The sequence below is a fragment of the Rattus rattus genome, chromosome 14 (genome assembly GCF_011064425.1).
Source record: "Rattus rattus isolate New Zealand chromosome 14, Rrattus_CSIRO_v1, whole genome shotgun sequence".
Classification (NCBI taxonomy): domain Eukaryota; kingdom Metazoa; phylum Chordata; class Mammalia; order Rodentia; family Muridae; genus Rattus; species Rattus rattus.
The window spans coordinates 18,210,140-18,228,859 of record NC_046167.1 but is presented as its reverse complement, the minus strand read 5'-3'; the positions used below and the strand labels follow the sequence as shown (position 1 = coordinate 18,228,859).

General features: G+C 43.4%; 1 protein-coding gene across 2 annotated transcripts in view; it reads left to right on the top strand.

Annotated features, from left to right (window-relative positions):
• The window catches only part of Net1 (neuroepithelial cell transforming 1), a 29,255-nt gene that overhangs the window by 1,325 nt on the left and 9,210 nt on the right, over positions 1-18,720 (top strand). The window contains exons 2-3 of one of the 2 annotated variants that reach the window (XM_032884628.1): positions 3,858-3,924; positions 6,576-6,635. In XM_032884628.1, coding sequence (XP_032740519.1) covers positions 3,858-3,924; positions 6,576-6,635 — 127 coding nt within the window. Of the gene's footprint in view, positions 1-3,857; positions 3,925-6,575; positions 6,636-17,647; positions 17,920-18,720 lie in introns of those variants that run through there. The other variant, XM_032884629.1, reaches the window with a different exon arrangement.

Below are 18,720 nucleotides of genomic sequence, written 5' to 3'. Positions count from 1 at the left end.
CACAAACTCACTGTGCTTCTGTACCAGAGCTGTTTTCCACCAAATCTGGTAGACTGCAGGTGCTCAGACCAAAATCCATAGAATTGTGAGGAGAGGAATTGTCACCTAGCAGGCTCCAAACCATTCTGCCTAAAAACTGGTGTTTCTTCCTTAGCTCCACCCCATTCTCAGATTGCAGTATGTACCTCCCTACCCAGGTCATTTGATACGATGTTAAACTAATCTTTTATATAACTTATAGTGCAATCATGCCCAATGGTTTTAAGGAAAAAGCAAACACTTTAATTAATAAGGCATGGGTAAACCCATTGTATTAAGTAACTCTATAAAGAACTGGGTTCTTTCACTTGGCACTAATTTTTTATTAGTTTGAAGTTTAAGGCAATATTTGCCAAAATTCTTGCTTTCTGAAACTTCCTGTCTTCCAAAAAGACCGTGTGTTTAAGAAGTCAGGGTGCAGAAAGAAGTCATCTCTGAGACTGAGAATTACAAGAATTAGGATGGACTGGTCAAAGAGCAGAGAAGGAGGGCTTCCAGAAGATGAATGGAAGCAGTGCTTCATTCTACCCTCGTCTGTAATACTGTTGCCCCTGCCCTAATATCAGACACTGTTGAGGACAGTGGGGATGGACAAAAGCAGATGGAGCTCTTGCTCTTGGGAGGCTTACATTCTCTTGAGAGGAGTTAGTCACATCATGTAGTGAATTAAAGCCTTTTTGGTTCTGTGCAGAAGAGGAAAGATTCTAGGACCCGGAGTTGGTAGATGACTCCAAGGAAACACTATCTTCCAGACGGAATGCACAAGACCTGCAAACAGGTTCAAACCAGACATAATCCTAGCACTGAGAATGGGAGAGTGGACACACTGTCCCACCCAGAACCAAGAAGCTATTTGCAATTGATGCCTGCTGGAAAAAGGAAAGTTGTTTTGTTTCCAATGGGGTATTATTGGTATATCAGCCACACTCCAGAGCAAGGACCATGCCCAGGTATCTTAGTGACTGTTCTGTTTCTGTGAAGAGACACCATAATTGAGGTAACTCTTATAAAAGAAAGATTTAACTGAAGCTGGCTTATACAGGTCCAGAGGCTAGTCCATTATCATGATGGGAAGCATGTAGGCAGACACGGTGCTAGAGAAGTAGCTAGGGTTCTGTATCCTCATCTGGAGGCCAAAGACAGTCTGACCGGGCCTGGCATGGGCTTTTGAAACCTCCAAACTCATCCGCAGTGACACACTTCCTCCAACAAGGCCATACCCCTTAATCCTTCTAATCCTTTCACAGAGTTTGCACTCATATATATATATAAGACTATAGGTGTTGACTTAGGTTTTTTTCAAAGCCTACTTTAATAAGGGTTCTTAAATGCTTCAACCTCCCTTCTAGCCCACCACCCACCAGAGGTAATGGAAAGGAAAGGTTAATAAGGCAAAGGGAGATGTGGACCTGTTCAGAAGGGGCAATTCCAGTCTTCGTTGTCAGGATATGAGCATCTCAGTTCATATGAATCAGCAGTGGTAGCCCGATCCACTGGCAAATGCCCCTCACGAATCAACAAGGGCAGTTTGATCCAGAAAAAAAAAACATGAGGCTTTGCCAGTCACCAATCAGCCCAAGGCCAGGAATATCGTGAGAAGTTCTTTGTTGCGTTTCTCTCTGAAGTCATGACAATCAGTGAAGAAGGCAAGGTGAACCAATGCCAGAGCGTCAGTTTTTGGGTTATAATTACACTTTCCAAACATCATGTGTCCTCTCTAGCGTCTGCTCCAGCACATCACATGCCCTTTTCCCAGGCAGCTTCCAGAAAAACACCATGTGTCCTATTCTCAGCGAAACATCGTCTCGAATGTATGCTTCGGCAAAAACATCCTCTCATAAGACAGTTTCCAGAAAATATCACATGACGCAATGAGTCTCCAAAGAGCCCAGCAATTTCTACTTCAGATAGAGACCGCTCTTACTCAGACCTCCACACCAGAAGTAGCTGGTCCACACAAAACTAGACACCATGCTTTTGTCTGCTTGATTGGTTGTTTTGATGTGTGTATCCTGCACATAAATGAGTTTGTTTTAGTATTTTTTGCCTTACTGTCTTTTTTTTTTTTTAATTTGTTTTTGATTTTTGGGTTTGTTGTTTTTCCCATTTGTTTGAGGTGGGGGGAGATCAGGAATGGGTGGGTGGGGAGGTGGGAAGGATCTAGGAGGAACTGCGAAAGGGGAAAGAATATGACCAAAGTATATTCTCTGAAAGAAAAATTTCTATTTCACGTTTATTTGGTCGGTTTTGGGGGAGCAGGTACAGGCATGTGTGTGTTTCTTTCACCATGTGGACCCTAGAAATCAGACGGTGGCAGATTTGGTGGCGGGTGTTTTATACAGCTGTCTTAACAACCAGTTCTACTGTTTTTGATGAGGCCTTTCTCATAGCCAGTTTTTCTTTATTGTCTTTGTTGAAATACACACTTCTGCTTTCTCTTCAACTTCGAAAAGCTTGTAATTTTGCCATCTGTAGTGTTATGATATATACATACATCTGTAATGTAATGTATGGTAAAGGAAGATCATGCATGAAGGCCAAGGTAAGGGTCAGACTTACATATGGACCATGGACCTGGCCAAGAAGCTAAATAATAACTTGTATAAAAGTTGATGTAAAATAGCTAGAATTTTATTAGCAACTGTCTACTTTACATTTTTGTCCTGAATATTAAATTGTTTAAGATTTATTTTTAATGAAATTTGTGAGTATTTTTCTTGCATGTATGTATATACACTATATGTGTGACTAGTGCCCATGAAGGCCAAAAACCGGGCATCAGATCCCTAAAGTTAGAGTTAAGGTTGTTGTGAGCCACCAGGTGGCGCCCAAGTTCCTAAAAGAGTAGGAAGTGGTCTTAACTGATGTGCTAGATCTCCAACCCCACCCTAGCATCTTAGAATCAACCAGAAAAAGCCAGATACACACTTTATCTCTAGCCACAGTGGATATCGCTTCATGTTCTCTTCTAGTCAACCCACCATTAGCTTCCGACAGCTCCACCCGGTTATACTGGCGCCTCCTCACTTCCGTCCCATTATACAGCTCCTCCTCCCTTTACCGCTGAACCTGCCAACAGGCCAGTGCTGGTAACTACCTCCCAGCCTCAGCGTGCTCCCGCTGTTTCTGCTTTCCTTTGGCTGTCGTTTATCCACGTTGGGAAAAAACCGTTCCACATTCTATACGCCTAAGGGGTTAACCGTAGAGCGCATGGTTATAACCTATGCCGTTTCGATTTTTTTTTACATATTTTGTAAATGCAGACATTTATATTTTTGTAAATATACAGGCCTATATTTTAGAAAGGTTAACAAAGGTTAACACAAGAGGTTGGGTTAACTCCAGTTTTTAAAAATCAGACGAACTGATTTTTAACTGATTTACATTAATGTAAATAACAGAATCTGGGTTTTATTGAATTAATGTCTTTTTTACTTATTTTAAATATTAGCTGTAAGTTTTGAGTTATACCAAGTTCATTAGTTTTTTATTATTAATAATTATCAAGGCTACTATATACATTAATAGATTTTATATTGTTGAGTTATGTATATACTCATAAGATGAACTGTGTTTTTTAATAGTGATCTCTTCACTAATTTTATATATATAGTCTCTCTTCGGTATAAAGATTCGGGGATGGCGTGTACCCTGTTATATTTTGGTTTATCAGGAAAGACCTTGCTCTCTCTAGGTGCTGACATCGGGTCACTATTTTAACTAGTTTTGAGACTAAGACTGTAAAAATTATGGCTTTTACCTGTCAATTCTCTTACTATTTTGAAGTCAATCTCTTTGTCTGACTCTTCTGTCCATAGATGCTCCCTTCGGAGAGGCAGCTCCTTCACATTTCTAACCCCTGGCCCGCACTGGGACTTCACTTTGGTGAGTGGTCGCCTGGGTTTTCATCTGCAATCCTTAGGTCAACCCTTGTTTATAAGTTCTCTCCTTCCTATGCAGGTGTGTCCATCTGCAGACTCTCCCAACCCATGTGAGAACTCCATATGTGTTGCTCTAGATTCCGTACAAGTTGTTTGCAGGTTCCCCAGATGGAAATATTTAGGGGTTGGGGTTAGCTGGCTTTGCAAAGTCATGATCACCGTGTTCATTCTTTTCTGTATCTTTTTTAACATGGCCTTTTTTTTCCTCTGGTTTTTCAAGGTAGGGTTTCCTCTGTGTAGCACTGGCTGCCCTGGATCTCGCTCTGCAGATCAGGTGTCTTAGTTAGGGTTTTACTGCTGTGAACAGACACCATGACCAAGGCAACTCTTATAAGGACAACATTTAATTGGGGCTGGCTTACAGGTTCAGAGGTTCATTCCATTATCATCAAGGGGGAAGCAGGGCAGCATCCAGGCAGACATGGTGCAGGAGGAGCTGAGAGTTCTACATCTTCATCTGAAGGCTGCTAGCGGAATACTCACTTCCAGGCAGCTAGGATGGGGGTCTTAAAGCCCACACCCACAGTGACACACCTACTCCAACAAGGCCACACCTACTCCAACAGGACCAAACCTTGTAGTAGTCCCACCCCCTGGGCAGAGCATATACAAACCATCACATTTCACTTCCTGGCCCCCATAGGCTTGTTCAAACATGAGTCAATGGGGGCCATACCTAAACATAGTAAAATGCAAAATACATTTAGTTCTACTTTCAAAGTCCCCATAGTTCTATAGAAGTTTCTGGCCCCCATCCAGTCACTTAACTGTAATCCCCAAAGCAAGACAAGAAACCAGCTGGGCAAACTCCAAACTCTGCATCTCCAGGTCTGCACACTTCTAATCACTCTCAGCAACAAAGCCTTCCATATTCCTACTAGGAATCCCATTAAGCCCAGCTTAAAGCATTCTACTGCTTTCCAAAATCCCAAATCCACATTCCTCCAAACAAAAGCGTGGTCAGGCCTATCACAGCAGTACCCCAGTCCATGGTACCAACTTCTGTCTCAGTAGTGCCACTTCCTGGGCCAAGCATATACAAACCATTACACCAGGCTGGCCTCAAACCCACAGATATGCCTCTGCCTCCCAAGCGCACCACCATCGTCCGGTTAACATGACCTCCCAATCAGTGAAGGTTGCTTACCTCTGTGACTTGAGTTATGGAGTGTCTTCTCAGTCCCGACTTAGAGTGTTCTGTTATTACTATATCGTCTTCGCAGTTGGGAATTCTGTGTTTCACTTTTTGCTGCTTGAATGTTTCCTTCTGGTTTGCCCATTCCCTAGTAGAGGGTTTTTGTTTCTTTGTTTTTTGGTTTTGTTTTGTTTTTTTCTTAGAATAATTTTAGATTTGAGGGATTGTTTATAATTTTTTAATTATGTTTATTCATTTTGTTTTACGTGTGTTTTGTTTGCATGTGTATATGTACCACATTCCTGCTCGGTGCCCATGGAGGTCAGAGGAGGGTATTTATGGATTCACTGGAACTGGAGTTATGGGTAGTTACAAATCATTTTGTGGCTGCTGGGAATCAAACCTGGGTCCCTGCAGGAGCAACAAGTGCTCTTTACAGCCGAGCTGCCTCTCCAGCTCCTAAGGGGTGATTTTTGTAGGATTTGAACTTGAGATTTTTTTGTTTTTCCACTTACATTACCTTTTGCTTCTCCTTTGTGCAGGGGGGTTAGATAGCTTTCGTACCTTCACAGAGTTCCTCTCGTTTTCACGGTGGCTTGCTTTGTCTGCTCTGGCTTGCTCTGTTTTCTGTGCTGCCTGGCTCTGTCATTCCCCCTCCATCTATCGAGGCCTTTTTCTTTTCTCTCTTAACTACTCTGCTCAATTCTAATTGCACTCCAAGCCCTTCTCCTGGGGTCAAGAACTAGGAAAGAGCCTTAGATGGTCAGTTTTGGGTATTTGCAACAGTAGAATGTGTAATTTTAAGGTGCGGAAAGATAAGGTGCTATTGAGGGTGTCTATCCAGTAGTTCTGCCAGCACTGGCCCCGAGCAGAACTGATTGATTACTCAGTATTATTCCAGGACATGGTGGGTCCTCTTGCATTTGATAAATCCTGCTTTAGGCAATAAACCTGAGTTTAGGCTATGAGAAAAGGATTTTTCCCCGAAGAAAGACTTCCCTCACCCCTTGATAAACGTTCCTTTTTAGAAACCTGCTGTGTTTCTGTATAAAACATTTTCTTCTTGGCTTCATAACATAATCTGCAAATGTCACATGAGTAAGGTTTTTAGCGGGAGAGCAGTCAGTCAGAGGGACCGTTTAGGCCACACATATTCCAGAGGCAATTTGTAAATCTCCCTATTCAAAATAATTTGTGAAGTGATTTTTTTAAAAATAGTTATCTTAATTATGTGTGCGCCTATGCGTATCCATGTGCCCACAGAGGGGAGAAGAAGGCACTGGATGCCCAGGAGATTGTGAGCTGCTGACCTAGGTGCTGGGACCAGAACCCCGTCCAATGAGAGCAGCCATCAGTCTAAGTGCCCCAGCTCCTCAGAGTGGTTTGCCAGTTGAAGGGAATCTTTGTTTGATGCAGTAACATAGCTTATGGATGAGCCAATCTTTTTTTTTTTCTTACAGAAAAGAAAACGACGAGAGAAAGATGATGATGTTGTAAGCCTTAGCAGCCTTGATTTGAAGGTGAGCCCTGCTACCGTATTAAATACAAACAACATCTTATTCCTATGCTGTGGGAGCAAGGAATCTGGGGTTCAGGAGGCAGAGAGGTTCATTCCAGGTGTTTGTTTGTTTGTTTTTTAAGTATAAAACTGAGCAGAGATGTATAAAACGGGCTCCAGATGCCCTCTGTGGTGGCTTGAATGAGAATGGCCCCCACAGGTTCACAGATTTCCATGTTTGGTCCCCAGTGGACAGTTTGGAAGGATTAGGAGGTGTGGCCTTGTTAAGGTATACCACCTCCCATATCAGGCCCAGTAGTGCGCTCTCTCACCCCCACACCTCCATCTCTCTCAGCTTGCCTTGGTCATAGTATCTTTTTGTGGTTCTGCTTCTTGTGAGAATAAAAGGAGAACCATTCTCAAAACCCTGATGAGCTGTGATAGGCAGGAGCCAAGGCCTTGACCTATGCAAACAAAAAGCTGGTAGCTGCAGGGCCGGTCCTAAGAGCACCACACCCTTCCCAGAGGGCCAGGCTCTGTTGGCTCTGGCCCACCGGTGCGCTCAAGATTCACCAGAGTCCAAACTTCCCTGTGAAACCTCCCAAACATTAAATACCGGGTCACTTGGGGTTTTGTTTTGTTTTATTTCCTTTATTACAAAAACTAAGCAAGCCTACAAGTCAGATGGCCTCAAATACGTGGCCTGCAGCAAAGCATTCACAGTTATATAAAATACTAGGTGCTCTCTTATTCAAGCTGTTCTTGGGTCCAAAGCTGCTGTCCTTGGATTAGCAGTTTTCCTCAGTTGGTAAATGCTGGGCAACAGACAGTGGTGTGGGACCTGTGCAGGGTGTGGTCTCTTTCTCTCTAGTCAAATGATTTTGTTTAAGTAGCCAGAACAGAAAAACATTGGGTTAGAGTCTGACATTCTCGAAATTATCTCTCAAGAAAAACACTAAAAATGGTATTCTTCCAGCAGCCTCCTGCTTTTGCTCTTTCTAAAGGTAATCAATGTGTATAATGTTTGTCCTATTTTACTGTTTTACTTTATTTATCTTTATGTTCAGTAAGCTAGCCACATACCCTGACGTGTAAGTAATCAGAAAAACACTTGACAGACGAATGTATGAAGTAATAAAGGTCAGATGAATGAAAGAAGACCAGGGTCCTTAAATAGATGGTGGGATGGTGTGATCACTGGGTTATGTGATGTGGTTTTGGACGTCTCATATTTAGAATTTCATATTAGAAATTGTCGCCAGTTTTGTCCTATAACTGACTGTTCATTACATGCTTCTTTCAGTAAAACATAGCACTGTCTATAGTGTGTGCGTGCGTGTGTGTGCCTGTGTGTGTGCCTGTGTGTGTGCCTGTGTGTGTCTGTGTGTGTGTGCGTGTGTGTGCGTGCGTGTGTGTGTGCGTGTGTGTGTGAAGAGCCTTCTGTATCACACGTAAACAGTTCATATAGATGCATGTTTGTTCCTTCAAAGGCATGTCTCACCTCTACATTTCCCCAGCTGTAAACTTGCCTTTGCCTTTTGACGTGAAGTGGAAAGTGGCCTTCGATCTTTGTTACTGAGAAAGGCTCCAGGGTGAGCAATGCTGAACTGTGTCTTCATGAAAGGGTTCTGTAAGTAGAAGAGGTGGTTACAAAAAACACAGAGGGCTTCAGAACGTCACTCGGCTCTTTACCAGTTTAAAGGTATAGCAGGGACTACATTCTGAGTATTGGCGCCCTCTGCCATTTTTGGATTAAGCATAATGAAATAATACACAAATGAGAAATTTTTAAGGTATCAGGAGTGAAAATAAAGAGTTGGCAGCTTTCGACCTAGCACTGTAAATGCCTCTTTTGATCAGTGGCGTCTTGAACCGTGTGGGTAATTTGGTGATATTCCTAGGCACGCATGTGAGTGGTTGAAGGTGGTTGTCTGTAACCCACACGGGAAAGCTACTGAGTTAACCAGCCCATTGGTAAATGCTTGTGCACGCCATCTGCCTGCGAGCCTGAGCTTTACCTGCTGTCTTGTAAAGTATCAAATATTATTTCCCTGTGACCAGTCCCATAAAGTGAAGCCAGCTGCTGGTGCCAGTGCTGAAGTAAAGAAAATCTGGAGATAGACACAGAAAATCAAGGTTCTCGGTCAGAAACAAAAAGCTAAGTCCAAGACTAAGGTTCTAAGAAACCATTGCTAGCCCACAGTCTATAAGTGAAGATTAGCTTAGATTGCTAGATATATATTATATTTGTGCTTTTTAGCATACAGGAACATTTTTCTTACCATAAAAACTTAAAAAGTAGCCAGCTATTTAAATGTCACCAAGGCAATTTTTTACATGTATACATTTGACAACATATGAATCTCTGTACAGTAGGATTACATAGGCTATCATGATCCACTAACTAACCCTTTCAGAGTAGCCACTGTATATATGCATGCATGCATGTATGTCTACACTAAACATTGTCTGTCAGTTTACTTCTCTAGGTCAGGAAGGCCTGTGTTTAGTCTGGAGTGTAGGTCACTGGAGCTATAATTACAGAGTTACAAGGTTCAGTTTGCCAGTTCTGTATATTTACCTTCCAAAAAACATTATAACTTCATAGGTGGCCATCAGCTTGTGATGACAAGCACATACCTGCATTCTTATTTACATGTATTTTATGACTTTTTAGATTTTTCCCAACTTTGGCATAGGTACACAAACAAACAAACAAACAAACCAAAAAAATCAAATACTTAAACAGCACGTAAACCACTTGGATCTGATCCAAAGGTAACAGAATCCACGTCTTCCTCAAACGCACAGAGAACATTTTTCAGGTCCCCATGCGTTAGACTGGAGAATAAGCCTTAATAAACTTCATAAGGCTGCAATAACACAAACCGTTTTTTTCTGGTCTTAGTAAAGTAAAACAAGAAAGCAGTTAACAGGGGGAAGTAGAAAATGCACAAGTGTCTGAAAGAGTCCACTGTTCTCGAAAGCCAGCAGTGCACTGGAGGACAGGTCACTGGGGACGTGAAGTGCATGAGGCCCGTGAGAAGGAAAGCACAGTGACCGTGGTGGCACAGCCTGGCTTCCAGTACTGAGAGAGACAGAGGCAGGGGAGTGGAAAATTTAGGGCTACCACCCAACTTCACTTCAAGGGTCTAGCAAAAGAAAGTCAGTGTCAGTGTAACGCTAACAGAAGGAAGGGAGGATGCAGAAAAGTGGCAGAGGAATGAAAGTGCAAGTGAAAAGCCACAGAGAAAATCAGTGAATCCGAAATTCATTTCTTGGAAAAGTTTAATGGAGCTGACAAACTTTTGTATAGCCTGAGCAAGCAAAAAGGAAGGCTCAAATGACTAACATGATAAATATAAGAAAAGAATGTGGCTTCCAATTAACAATATAAAAGTAAAGCATTGTTACAGCAGCACCATAAGAAACCCCACCTAGACCAGTGGCAGATGCCTAGAGACAGACCAACCCAAAGGGCCGTGAGAAAGCTAGATATGCCTGTGACCAGTACACAACTGAACCAAAGCCCTGAACAAGAATTACCATGACCTCTAACTCGCCAGGAAAAAACCAAAAACAACCGAAAGCAAAAGGGACTGCTCCCTAACTCACTCTGAAGGCACAGCTTGATCCCAAAGCTAAAGAAGACTCGAGAAAGACAATAAACCAGTATCCTGTAAACATCATCTGCAGCATCTCAACAAGAAGACACTAACAGAGTGGATCCAGTAGCATAAGTCCCACCGCTTACTGAGCAGTAGACAGGATGACTAAATGACATACACACACGGGAGAACATATTCAAAACTAAAAACGAAGGAGCTTACAGCACATGCTCCAGCACAGGCAAACCTGGCAGACATTTCCCTAAGGGAATAAGCTAATGCCACTGCTTGGACTGGTGCTGTATGTCCAGTGTTTAGCATCAGATCACTGCATCAGACCTAGGACCTATAAAAGCTAAATTTGTCTGTTACAGACTCCTCCTATTTCCCAGCTCTGATTAACATGAAGCAAAGGCCTCTTATTTTGTGACTGTTGTCATGCATTCGTCCATCCGCCTACTTCACAGATTCCTATTTCTAGCTTTTCACTAAGGCTCTTCAAGCCACTGACAATTAACTAAAGTGTTTGCTGCTACTCAGGAGCCTGGAAGTCTGCCCTTGTGCCTCATCCTCCCCAACCCCCCCACAGCTGAGTGTGCACCTTACTGCCCTGTCTCCTGGAAGTATATATATATATATATTTTTTTTTTTTTTTTCGGAGCTGGGGACCGAACCCAGGGCCTTGTGCTTGCTAGGCAAGCACTCTACCATTGAGCTAAATCCCCAACCCCAGAAGTATATTTTTTAACCCATCTCTTAGGAAGCATTCTCAATGTATATAATGTGGTAGTGATCCATTGTCTGCTCACAGCAACACGTGAAGCTAATCCATTTATCTTCTGTCAATTCGTTGTAGAGAATGGCTGCCTTACTACCAATTACAGTTAAAATATCAGTATATCAGGTAACGTGGCCATCAGGATTATGAATTAATATAATTTATTGGTGTCCTGTACTCTTGCTTAAACATGATTCCAAGTGGCCCAGTTCCATCGATCCTTAGATTGCTCTGACACTTGCCCAATCTCTAGTTTGACTCTGCCTGACACTGCTCATGTGAGGCAGCTCTGATGTCGTGACATGCTATTTGTAAGAGGCTCTTGAGTCCGTATTTGGTTCGCCAGCACACCAGGGGCTGTTTTCAGCAGCAGTTTTCTATCATGGGAGGCGTTAACCTTGCTCTAACATCCTTGGGCTCTGCATTCTGAAACGTCCTGACATTGCCAGAGGTATCACACAGCATTCTTGTCTGCCATTAGCACATCAGACTGGATCAGCTGTGCAAGGTTACACGCAGCAGGCAGCTTAAATCATGGCCTGCTACAGAGATTTCTGTTGCCCAGAGTCCCACTCAAACCTCAAGACTCTGAAAGTACTCGATAGTCAGCCTTTCAGGCCGTCTCATCAGATGAGAGAATTCCCAGATGCAGCAGAATGAATGCGCCCTTCAGAAAATGTTGGGCCCTGCCTGTTGCTGTGTTCTAGTACTCGTGGTGCAGTTTAGGACTGCCTGTCCTTCAAAGGAGAGAGTCCAGAAAGCCTCCGGCCATCAGCTCTATTAAAACTCCCCAGTGTGGTAACCTCTGAATTTTTATGGCTTGTATTTGATTTCCTAAGGCATCCAGAATACTTCCTGTTTACTTAGCTTTTTTAATATTGATGTCATTGGCATGGTAGACTAACATAATGTTTTATGGACTGTCGGGGTCATTGCAGAGCTATGGCCAGCAACAAAACAATTAACAAACAGTTAACAACCTCAGAACATGAAAGAGAATATGGACTTCCCTCATAAAAAAACCGACTGCTTCTTGTGGTCATCCAGTGAAGGTTCCAAGAACACAGACCAGATTAATAGTCATAGGCCGGGCGCCAAAGGAGATTGGGCATTCTGTACAGTGGACAGAGTAAGAAACACCACATCCGTTTACTGCGCTCTGCTGTCATTCACCACAGCCCCACAAGAAGCTCTTAGGTTGAGTGTGTATGGTGGAGGCCACCACACCCACAGTCCTCCTTGCCTGATGGCTGTTCTCAGTGTCTGTTCCTGGTGTGCAGTACTGCTTCTGATCTTAGCCTAAACGTAAGGATTCAGACGACAAGGATGCTGAAATTGGCTGTTGTCACCACAGTTCAGAAAACATTAAGAAGAATCCGCTGAATATTTTTTCAGGGCTTTTAAAAATTAATGGTAAAAATTAATTCTATTAATAAAAATTAATTAAATTTTTAAAATGTAAAGCAGTTCTTAAAAACCACGGTTTCCCCTACTGCTCATTTGTTAGCACTGTTTATAAAACCGTGGCCTTGCCTCTGCGTTAGCAGAGCCCTCATCTCAGTCCGGCCCTGGAGTCCTTTCCACCTGTGTGTCCTGTCGGTAAGGCCAGGCATAGTGGAGGTGACCTAGCCTGGGACCCCTCCGTGGAATGAGCTCTCACGGACAGATGGCCTATCTTGAGATGTGTCCTCAGGTGATAGATGGGACAGTGAACCAGGAGACTGAACATGTGATGTGTGTAATTAAGCCACTTTCCACCCTGGGCAGAGCTGCCCTTGCTGGGACACACTGAAGAGCCATGTAAATGCACCGTGACGTTGTCTTCTCAAGAGCTCTAAAGAGGGCCGCTTATTACCACAGCTCCTGAGGGCTCCGGTCAGGGATGTCCTCGGAGTCACCTGTTCTCACAGCCTAAGCGCAAATTGCACACAGCAGCGTCTAATGAGCACAGTGGGAGGCAAGCCATACATGGGGGTGAGGCGAGGTGAGGCGTGACGCTGTGCAGAAGCCGAGACTGAAGTCAGTGAGGGGAGAGGGAAGTGAGCCGAAGACGCAGCAGCCCAGCCCGGGCCAGTGCAGGTTCAGAGGGAATGGGAGGAGTCAGCATCCGCATACACTGGAAGCGATGTGGGCCGGCAAGATGACTCGGGAGGTAAAGGCCTTGGCCATACAAGCTAGGCACCAGAGAACCCACAGTGGAAGGAGAGAACCAGGCCCTAAAGTCATCCTCTGAGTTATATCTACACACATAAATATCACACATGCAATAATAATAATAATAACAACAACAACAATAATAAAAGATTTCAAGACAAATAATACATTTTACCGGAAATTGTTATTATCCTGTGTATTTGAGACAAAGTCACCACAGACAGCAGTACCCATTTTATCTGGGTTTATTATTATTATTTGTTGTTATTACAGAGAACAAGATGCAAACGTCACCTTTTGGACTCTTGTTCCATAGCACTTAATTGATCTCAGCTAAGCTCTTTTCTAAACCAAAGTGCTTACTAAAGCTTGAGTACACACACTCTTGTAATCCAGTAACTTTTTGAAAACAAATCCACAAATAACTTCGTTACTAATTCTTTCATAATGCATCTGCCCTTTTTTGTTTGTAGCTTATTCATCCTCTGAAGAGCTGGTTTCTCAAAAGTTCCCGTTTCTTTAATGGTACTTCCCTTTTTAGTAACATTTTAAATGTTATTTATAACTTATCTATTTTAGTTAGACAAATAATACATGTTTGTGATTTTTAACTCTAGAGTTTTAAAAATAGAACAGTTCCTTGCATTTAGAAAAGGTCCTGAAGTATTTGTGACCTGTGGAAACTATTTCATGCACTACACAATATTTAAATATATATTTAGTTTATTAACTAGCTACATGAGGGCCAGAGGTATAAATTTTAACTGTCATCTATGTTTTTCTTCAACTGAAAAGTTTGTTTATGTAATCATCTATACAGCAACCTAGACAAACATGATTACCATGTTGAGAGTAGATTGTCCCTGCATTCCACAATATTTCCTGTAGAGGGCAGCAGAGAACTTAGTTGGTCTTTGACAGTCCTGAGCCTACTTGCCAACTTACCTGATAAAAGAAAATGGAAACAGTACCTACAGCAAAAAGTGGTGGTTACTTTCAGGTTGAGTTTACTTCACGTTAAATGTAGGTTGAGTTTTTCGCATTAAATGTGGGAATGATGTAAGGATAACCTAACAGTCCCCTTTTGGTAGACAGAGGACACAATGTGACCTTTCTCTTGCCCTCTCCACCAAGGCAGAGCAAAGAATAAATAACTAAATCTGACCTTGAAAACCAGCAGTTTTATCAGAAACTTGATCCAGTTTGCCACGCTGTGTTATTTTTAGATAAGTGAAAGATAAGTTTTAATTTTTCATATCTTATTCCCCACACAATGGAAATTCAACCAGCTAATCACCCCCACGGTGCCATCAGTCAAGAGCTGTGACTGACTTGCCGTTGAGAGCCTCGTCAGGCATGGCCACTGGTTGAAATAAGGCCTCCCCTAGCATTAAACAATGGGAATTATCTCTGTGCCTATCTGAAGTCACCTAAAGGCCCAGCCGCTGCCCTGGTCTCCTTCACTATCAGACACTGGCAGTCAGTAACTAAATGAGCACAGGACTCAGGAGGTTAGACTTGAAACCTAGTTCTGCTGAACACTGCTTTCTAGGTACTGTGTAGGGGCCAAAACATATGCGAAGGGTTTCCTGCCTAGTCCCTTGTCTGAAAGATACACCACAACAAAGGTAAACACATTGAGCTCTCTCCTTTAAATACATTTCTTAAATTCCAGTCTTTCTCCATCTTTAAGGTGATGGGCGCAGTATTTTGTGACATTATTAAAGTCACATGCATGGAGCTGTAGCACAGGGTAGGTCCGTAGTCGCTCTCCTGCTCTTCCCCTCTCCCTTTCAGTTTCCTTTGAGTAAACTGAAGAGCTGGGTCAACGGTCTGTGCCAGCTGACCCTGTACCTGTCCACAGTGTGCCTGTAGGACATTGAGGAGTTGTGAGTTCGTGGTTGGACCATAAGCCTACACATTTGAAAGGAAACTAAGAGTTCAGTGGTGGTCAGCCAGAGGTTTTTGTGTTTGTTTGTTTGTTTGTTTGTTTGTTTGTTTGTTTGTTAGCTCCCATTTGCTTCACACAGACTCCACCTTTCCCCCTGGGGTCCCAGCTGAAAGAAGGAAATGAAAACTATCCCTTCCCCTCCTTATCTTGGCCATACTTCACACAGAGCTAAGTGGAAAAACAATTTCGAGAAAACATTGGGTAAGAGACCCAGCCTCTTTCCTAACTCCTACTGCACTTCGTCCTCTCTTCCCTGAGACTGTGTGGCCATAGTACTGGCCTCACTTGCGTTGGTTTTTAACTGAGGAAGTTAACTGTGCCAGACGACTCAATGGGTCCTGGCGTACACTATTTACTCGTATTATCTCGAAGAACTTAAGCAGACCTTTGATCTTACCTGAAAGTCCACAGCGTCCAGGTTCCTCCGAGTAGTGCTGTAAAGAGGCTTCTTATACAAAGAGTCATCCATCTTTAAGGCTAAGCACATCACATGTCACCTAGGTGTAACCAAGTAACAGGTGATTGACAGAATATAGCAACTCAAAAAGTTCAAAGTTCAAAACAGTAAGATGCTCCCTCCTGTGAGATGCTCGCAGGTGCCTGAATGGGTTAGCACAGGCCTGAGGCCCAGCACTCAGAAGACAGACTCAGAGCCTGGTCCACATAGTGTCTTACAGGCCCCCCTCTCAGGAAAACCACACTGGTAGTCATAGACAGTAGACAGCAGTGGCCTTCCCTGGACAAGGTGGCACTAGGCTGTACATTAGTAAGTCGTGCTTTAGTCTCATCTCACTGTTTGCCACTGATTGTCCCCTCCCAGGATTTGCCTCTGTCCAACTGACAGATCTTGAGGTGCTCAGTAAAGACCTGCAGATCTTTCCCTTCCCTCTTCCCCTCTTTCTTGCTTTCTCTCTCTTTAGTTTGCAGAATTCTCTTTCCCCTGGTGGTCATTCCTCCAGAATTGTACCCCTTAAACTGTGTTTTCATTCAGATTTTTCCTAAGAAAATCCATGCAAATGTCTTCTCCATACCCCTCCCAAATGACTTCACTTGTGTGTTCTTGTTGCTTCAAATGCAGTGTGTCAAGAAGAAATTTAGTATTTTCTTGCAAAATCATTGTTCTGCTTGTGAAAGTTATTATATGTTTAAAATCCTTGGCATCTTGCGTGTGTCCTTTCCTTCCCCACTGCCCCAACCTGAGGCAAAACTTTATGCCTTGTGAGATTTGCCTGTTTTCCCAGTCACCTTTTAACCACCTTCAATACCTCCAACCCCACATTAGCAACAGGCGTCTGCACTGTCACAGCCTGCGGCCTTGCAGGAGTCCGTCTCCTCATCCTTGTGCTTCTTACTCAATCCTGTGAAGCAAGAGGCATCGGAGGCCCAGGGAATCACGCCTTTAGACTTGTCCCTGTGTCAGGCGGGAGGGTGGCCCCGAGTGGCACTTGCTAGCTAGCTGCACAGCTTACTTGGAACTTGCAAAAGCTTCCTTTTCCCTGCCTCCCCATATAGCCTGCCATTACACACTAGGATCTCGGCTATAAGCCTACATTTTATCAGCCAAGTATCTACAGTTGTGCCTTTTCCATACAGGGCTTAGTTTATGCTTGTAAATACTTCACAATAGCCTTGCAGTTTACCAGCATCTCATATCAGCACACTGTTAAGATGGACCTACTGTGCAGAACACACAGGAGGGAGTTCCGTTTTTGCAAAGTCTGCAACTTACCTGCTGGGTGACTTTCCCTGGGGGGTGGGCTTGTTCTTCCCCTATAAAATGCAACGTTTTGTATGCAGGTCGTTGACCCCGTTAAGACCACATCAAGATAAGTTTAGGGAAGGATCCTGATGTGTGTTTTTATGGCATAAAATGTCTCACACCAAATTGTGAATTGTTAATTTTTTAAAACAGAAATGTCTGGTGACCAGCATACTGAGCCTAAAAATTTGAACTAGCGCAGGCTAGCTTTGCCCAGACAGGGCAGTCCAGAATAGAGTGAACTGAAGATGCCACTGTGCTTCCGTCAGTCCTCGAATTTTTTGTGAAAGGTGGGGAGGGAAGCAGTAACTACTTTAGTTTTTCAGTGCACAAAGTAACAGATTTACTGTGACATTTTCACATATGCCTCTCCCCCGTTACTCCTCTGTCCCCCACCCTCTGCCCCGATAGGAACCTTGTTTTAAGAGGTAGGTAATTTTGCAGCTGTGCTTAAGCCGATGTGCTTAACTGGGCTCTTTTTACTACATAATTTTTTAACCCAGAAGAAGTCTTTGCTGTTTTTATCCCATACTCAGTCCTCTCCAAGGCACTAATTTTAGAGAAAAGGATCTGTAACTAAGTGCTAGAGAAGCAACTGAGGTGTGTTCCTCTGGCGTTCACTCGGCCTCCTGTGGGCTTCAGCTCTTCCAGTGCAAGTTCCAGTGCTTTTTTTATTGGGAGGGACAGGCGCTGCTCACAGCTACGGAGCAGCCTAGGTGCGCCCCTCGGCTGTTATCGGGAGTCACGTGGGTCCTGGCCCCGCCCCGGGCTCCTGAGGTCTGCGTGCGTGCTCGCTGCCTTTGCAGAAGCACAGCGCTCCACCGCGAGCGGGAGGCATGGGCGCATGGCTGCCGGGCCAGGCTGAGCACTCAGAAGAAAAGCCCGGCGTCTTGGCGGTGTTGCCCTGCAGGGCTGACTCGCATGTGGACTAACCCGAAAGACTTGAAGGGACACTTGTAAAGCATGGTGGCGCATGATGAGATCGGAGGTCTCCTGCCCATTAAAAGGACGATCCGGGTCTTAGATGTTAATAACCAGCCCTTCAGGGAGCAGGAGGTAAGAGCAGACCAAAGGAATGTTTTCCAACTCCGCAGAACTTCTAAGACTTTGCAACTTCACTTTTAAACTTTTAACCGTATTACGTCCTAAAATGTATAACTATTATAAGCAAGGCTGAAATGTGTTTAGGAACTGTGGTCTAAGTTTAAGCAAATTTTTTTTATATAGCATAGCTAAATTTTGAAAAGTTACATACAAAGGCGATTTTAAATATATTTGAGTCTCTAAGTAAACGTTTCTCGTGTTCGGTATGGTTGTGGTTTTTTTCTAACTGGTGTTACTAAGTCTTGGGGACTGTTTAAGGGAGGAAGGAGAAGTAAGAACAAGTGAGTAAAGTCCGACCTGGGATACGTGTTCACTTTGCTTTCCCCGTACTTAAGCTTGCCCTCTTTTCTTCCGAAGGGGGATTTGAGTTCAGAACACTCACCCTCTGCCTGCCTGGCTTTGCTTGAAGTCGTTTTGGCTTTCTCAAATCTTTATAAACATTTATGAAAAAATTATTTTATGAAATTTTATGTAATTTGTTAGTTGTTTGGTGCTGAGGTGTGTCCTGTGCCTGGTCGCTTCCGTGGTAGAAATGGTTATGGTTTCAGCCTACCAGATCTTTTGATAGTGGTGATTTTGGGGGGGAAGGGGAGATATATGTAATTGTCCATTTTAATTAACCATGAGCAGTTTAATCACATGCCTCAGGGAATGTTTGTTCTACATACATAGGCTGCCATCTTTGTGTGGGGGTTGATACTGAATTCTGTTATTTGTTTGGGTTCGCTTTTTCTTACATGTTATAAAATGAAT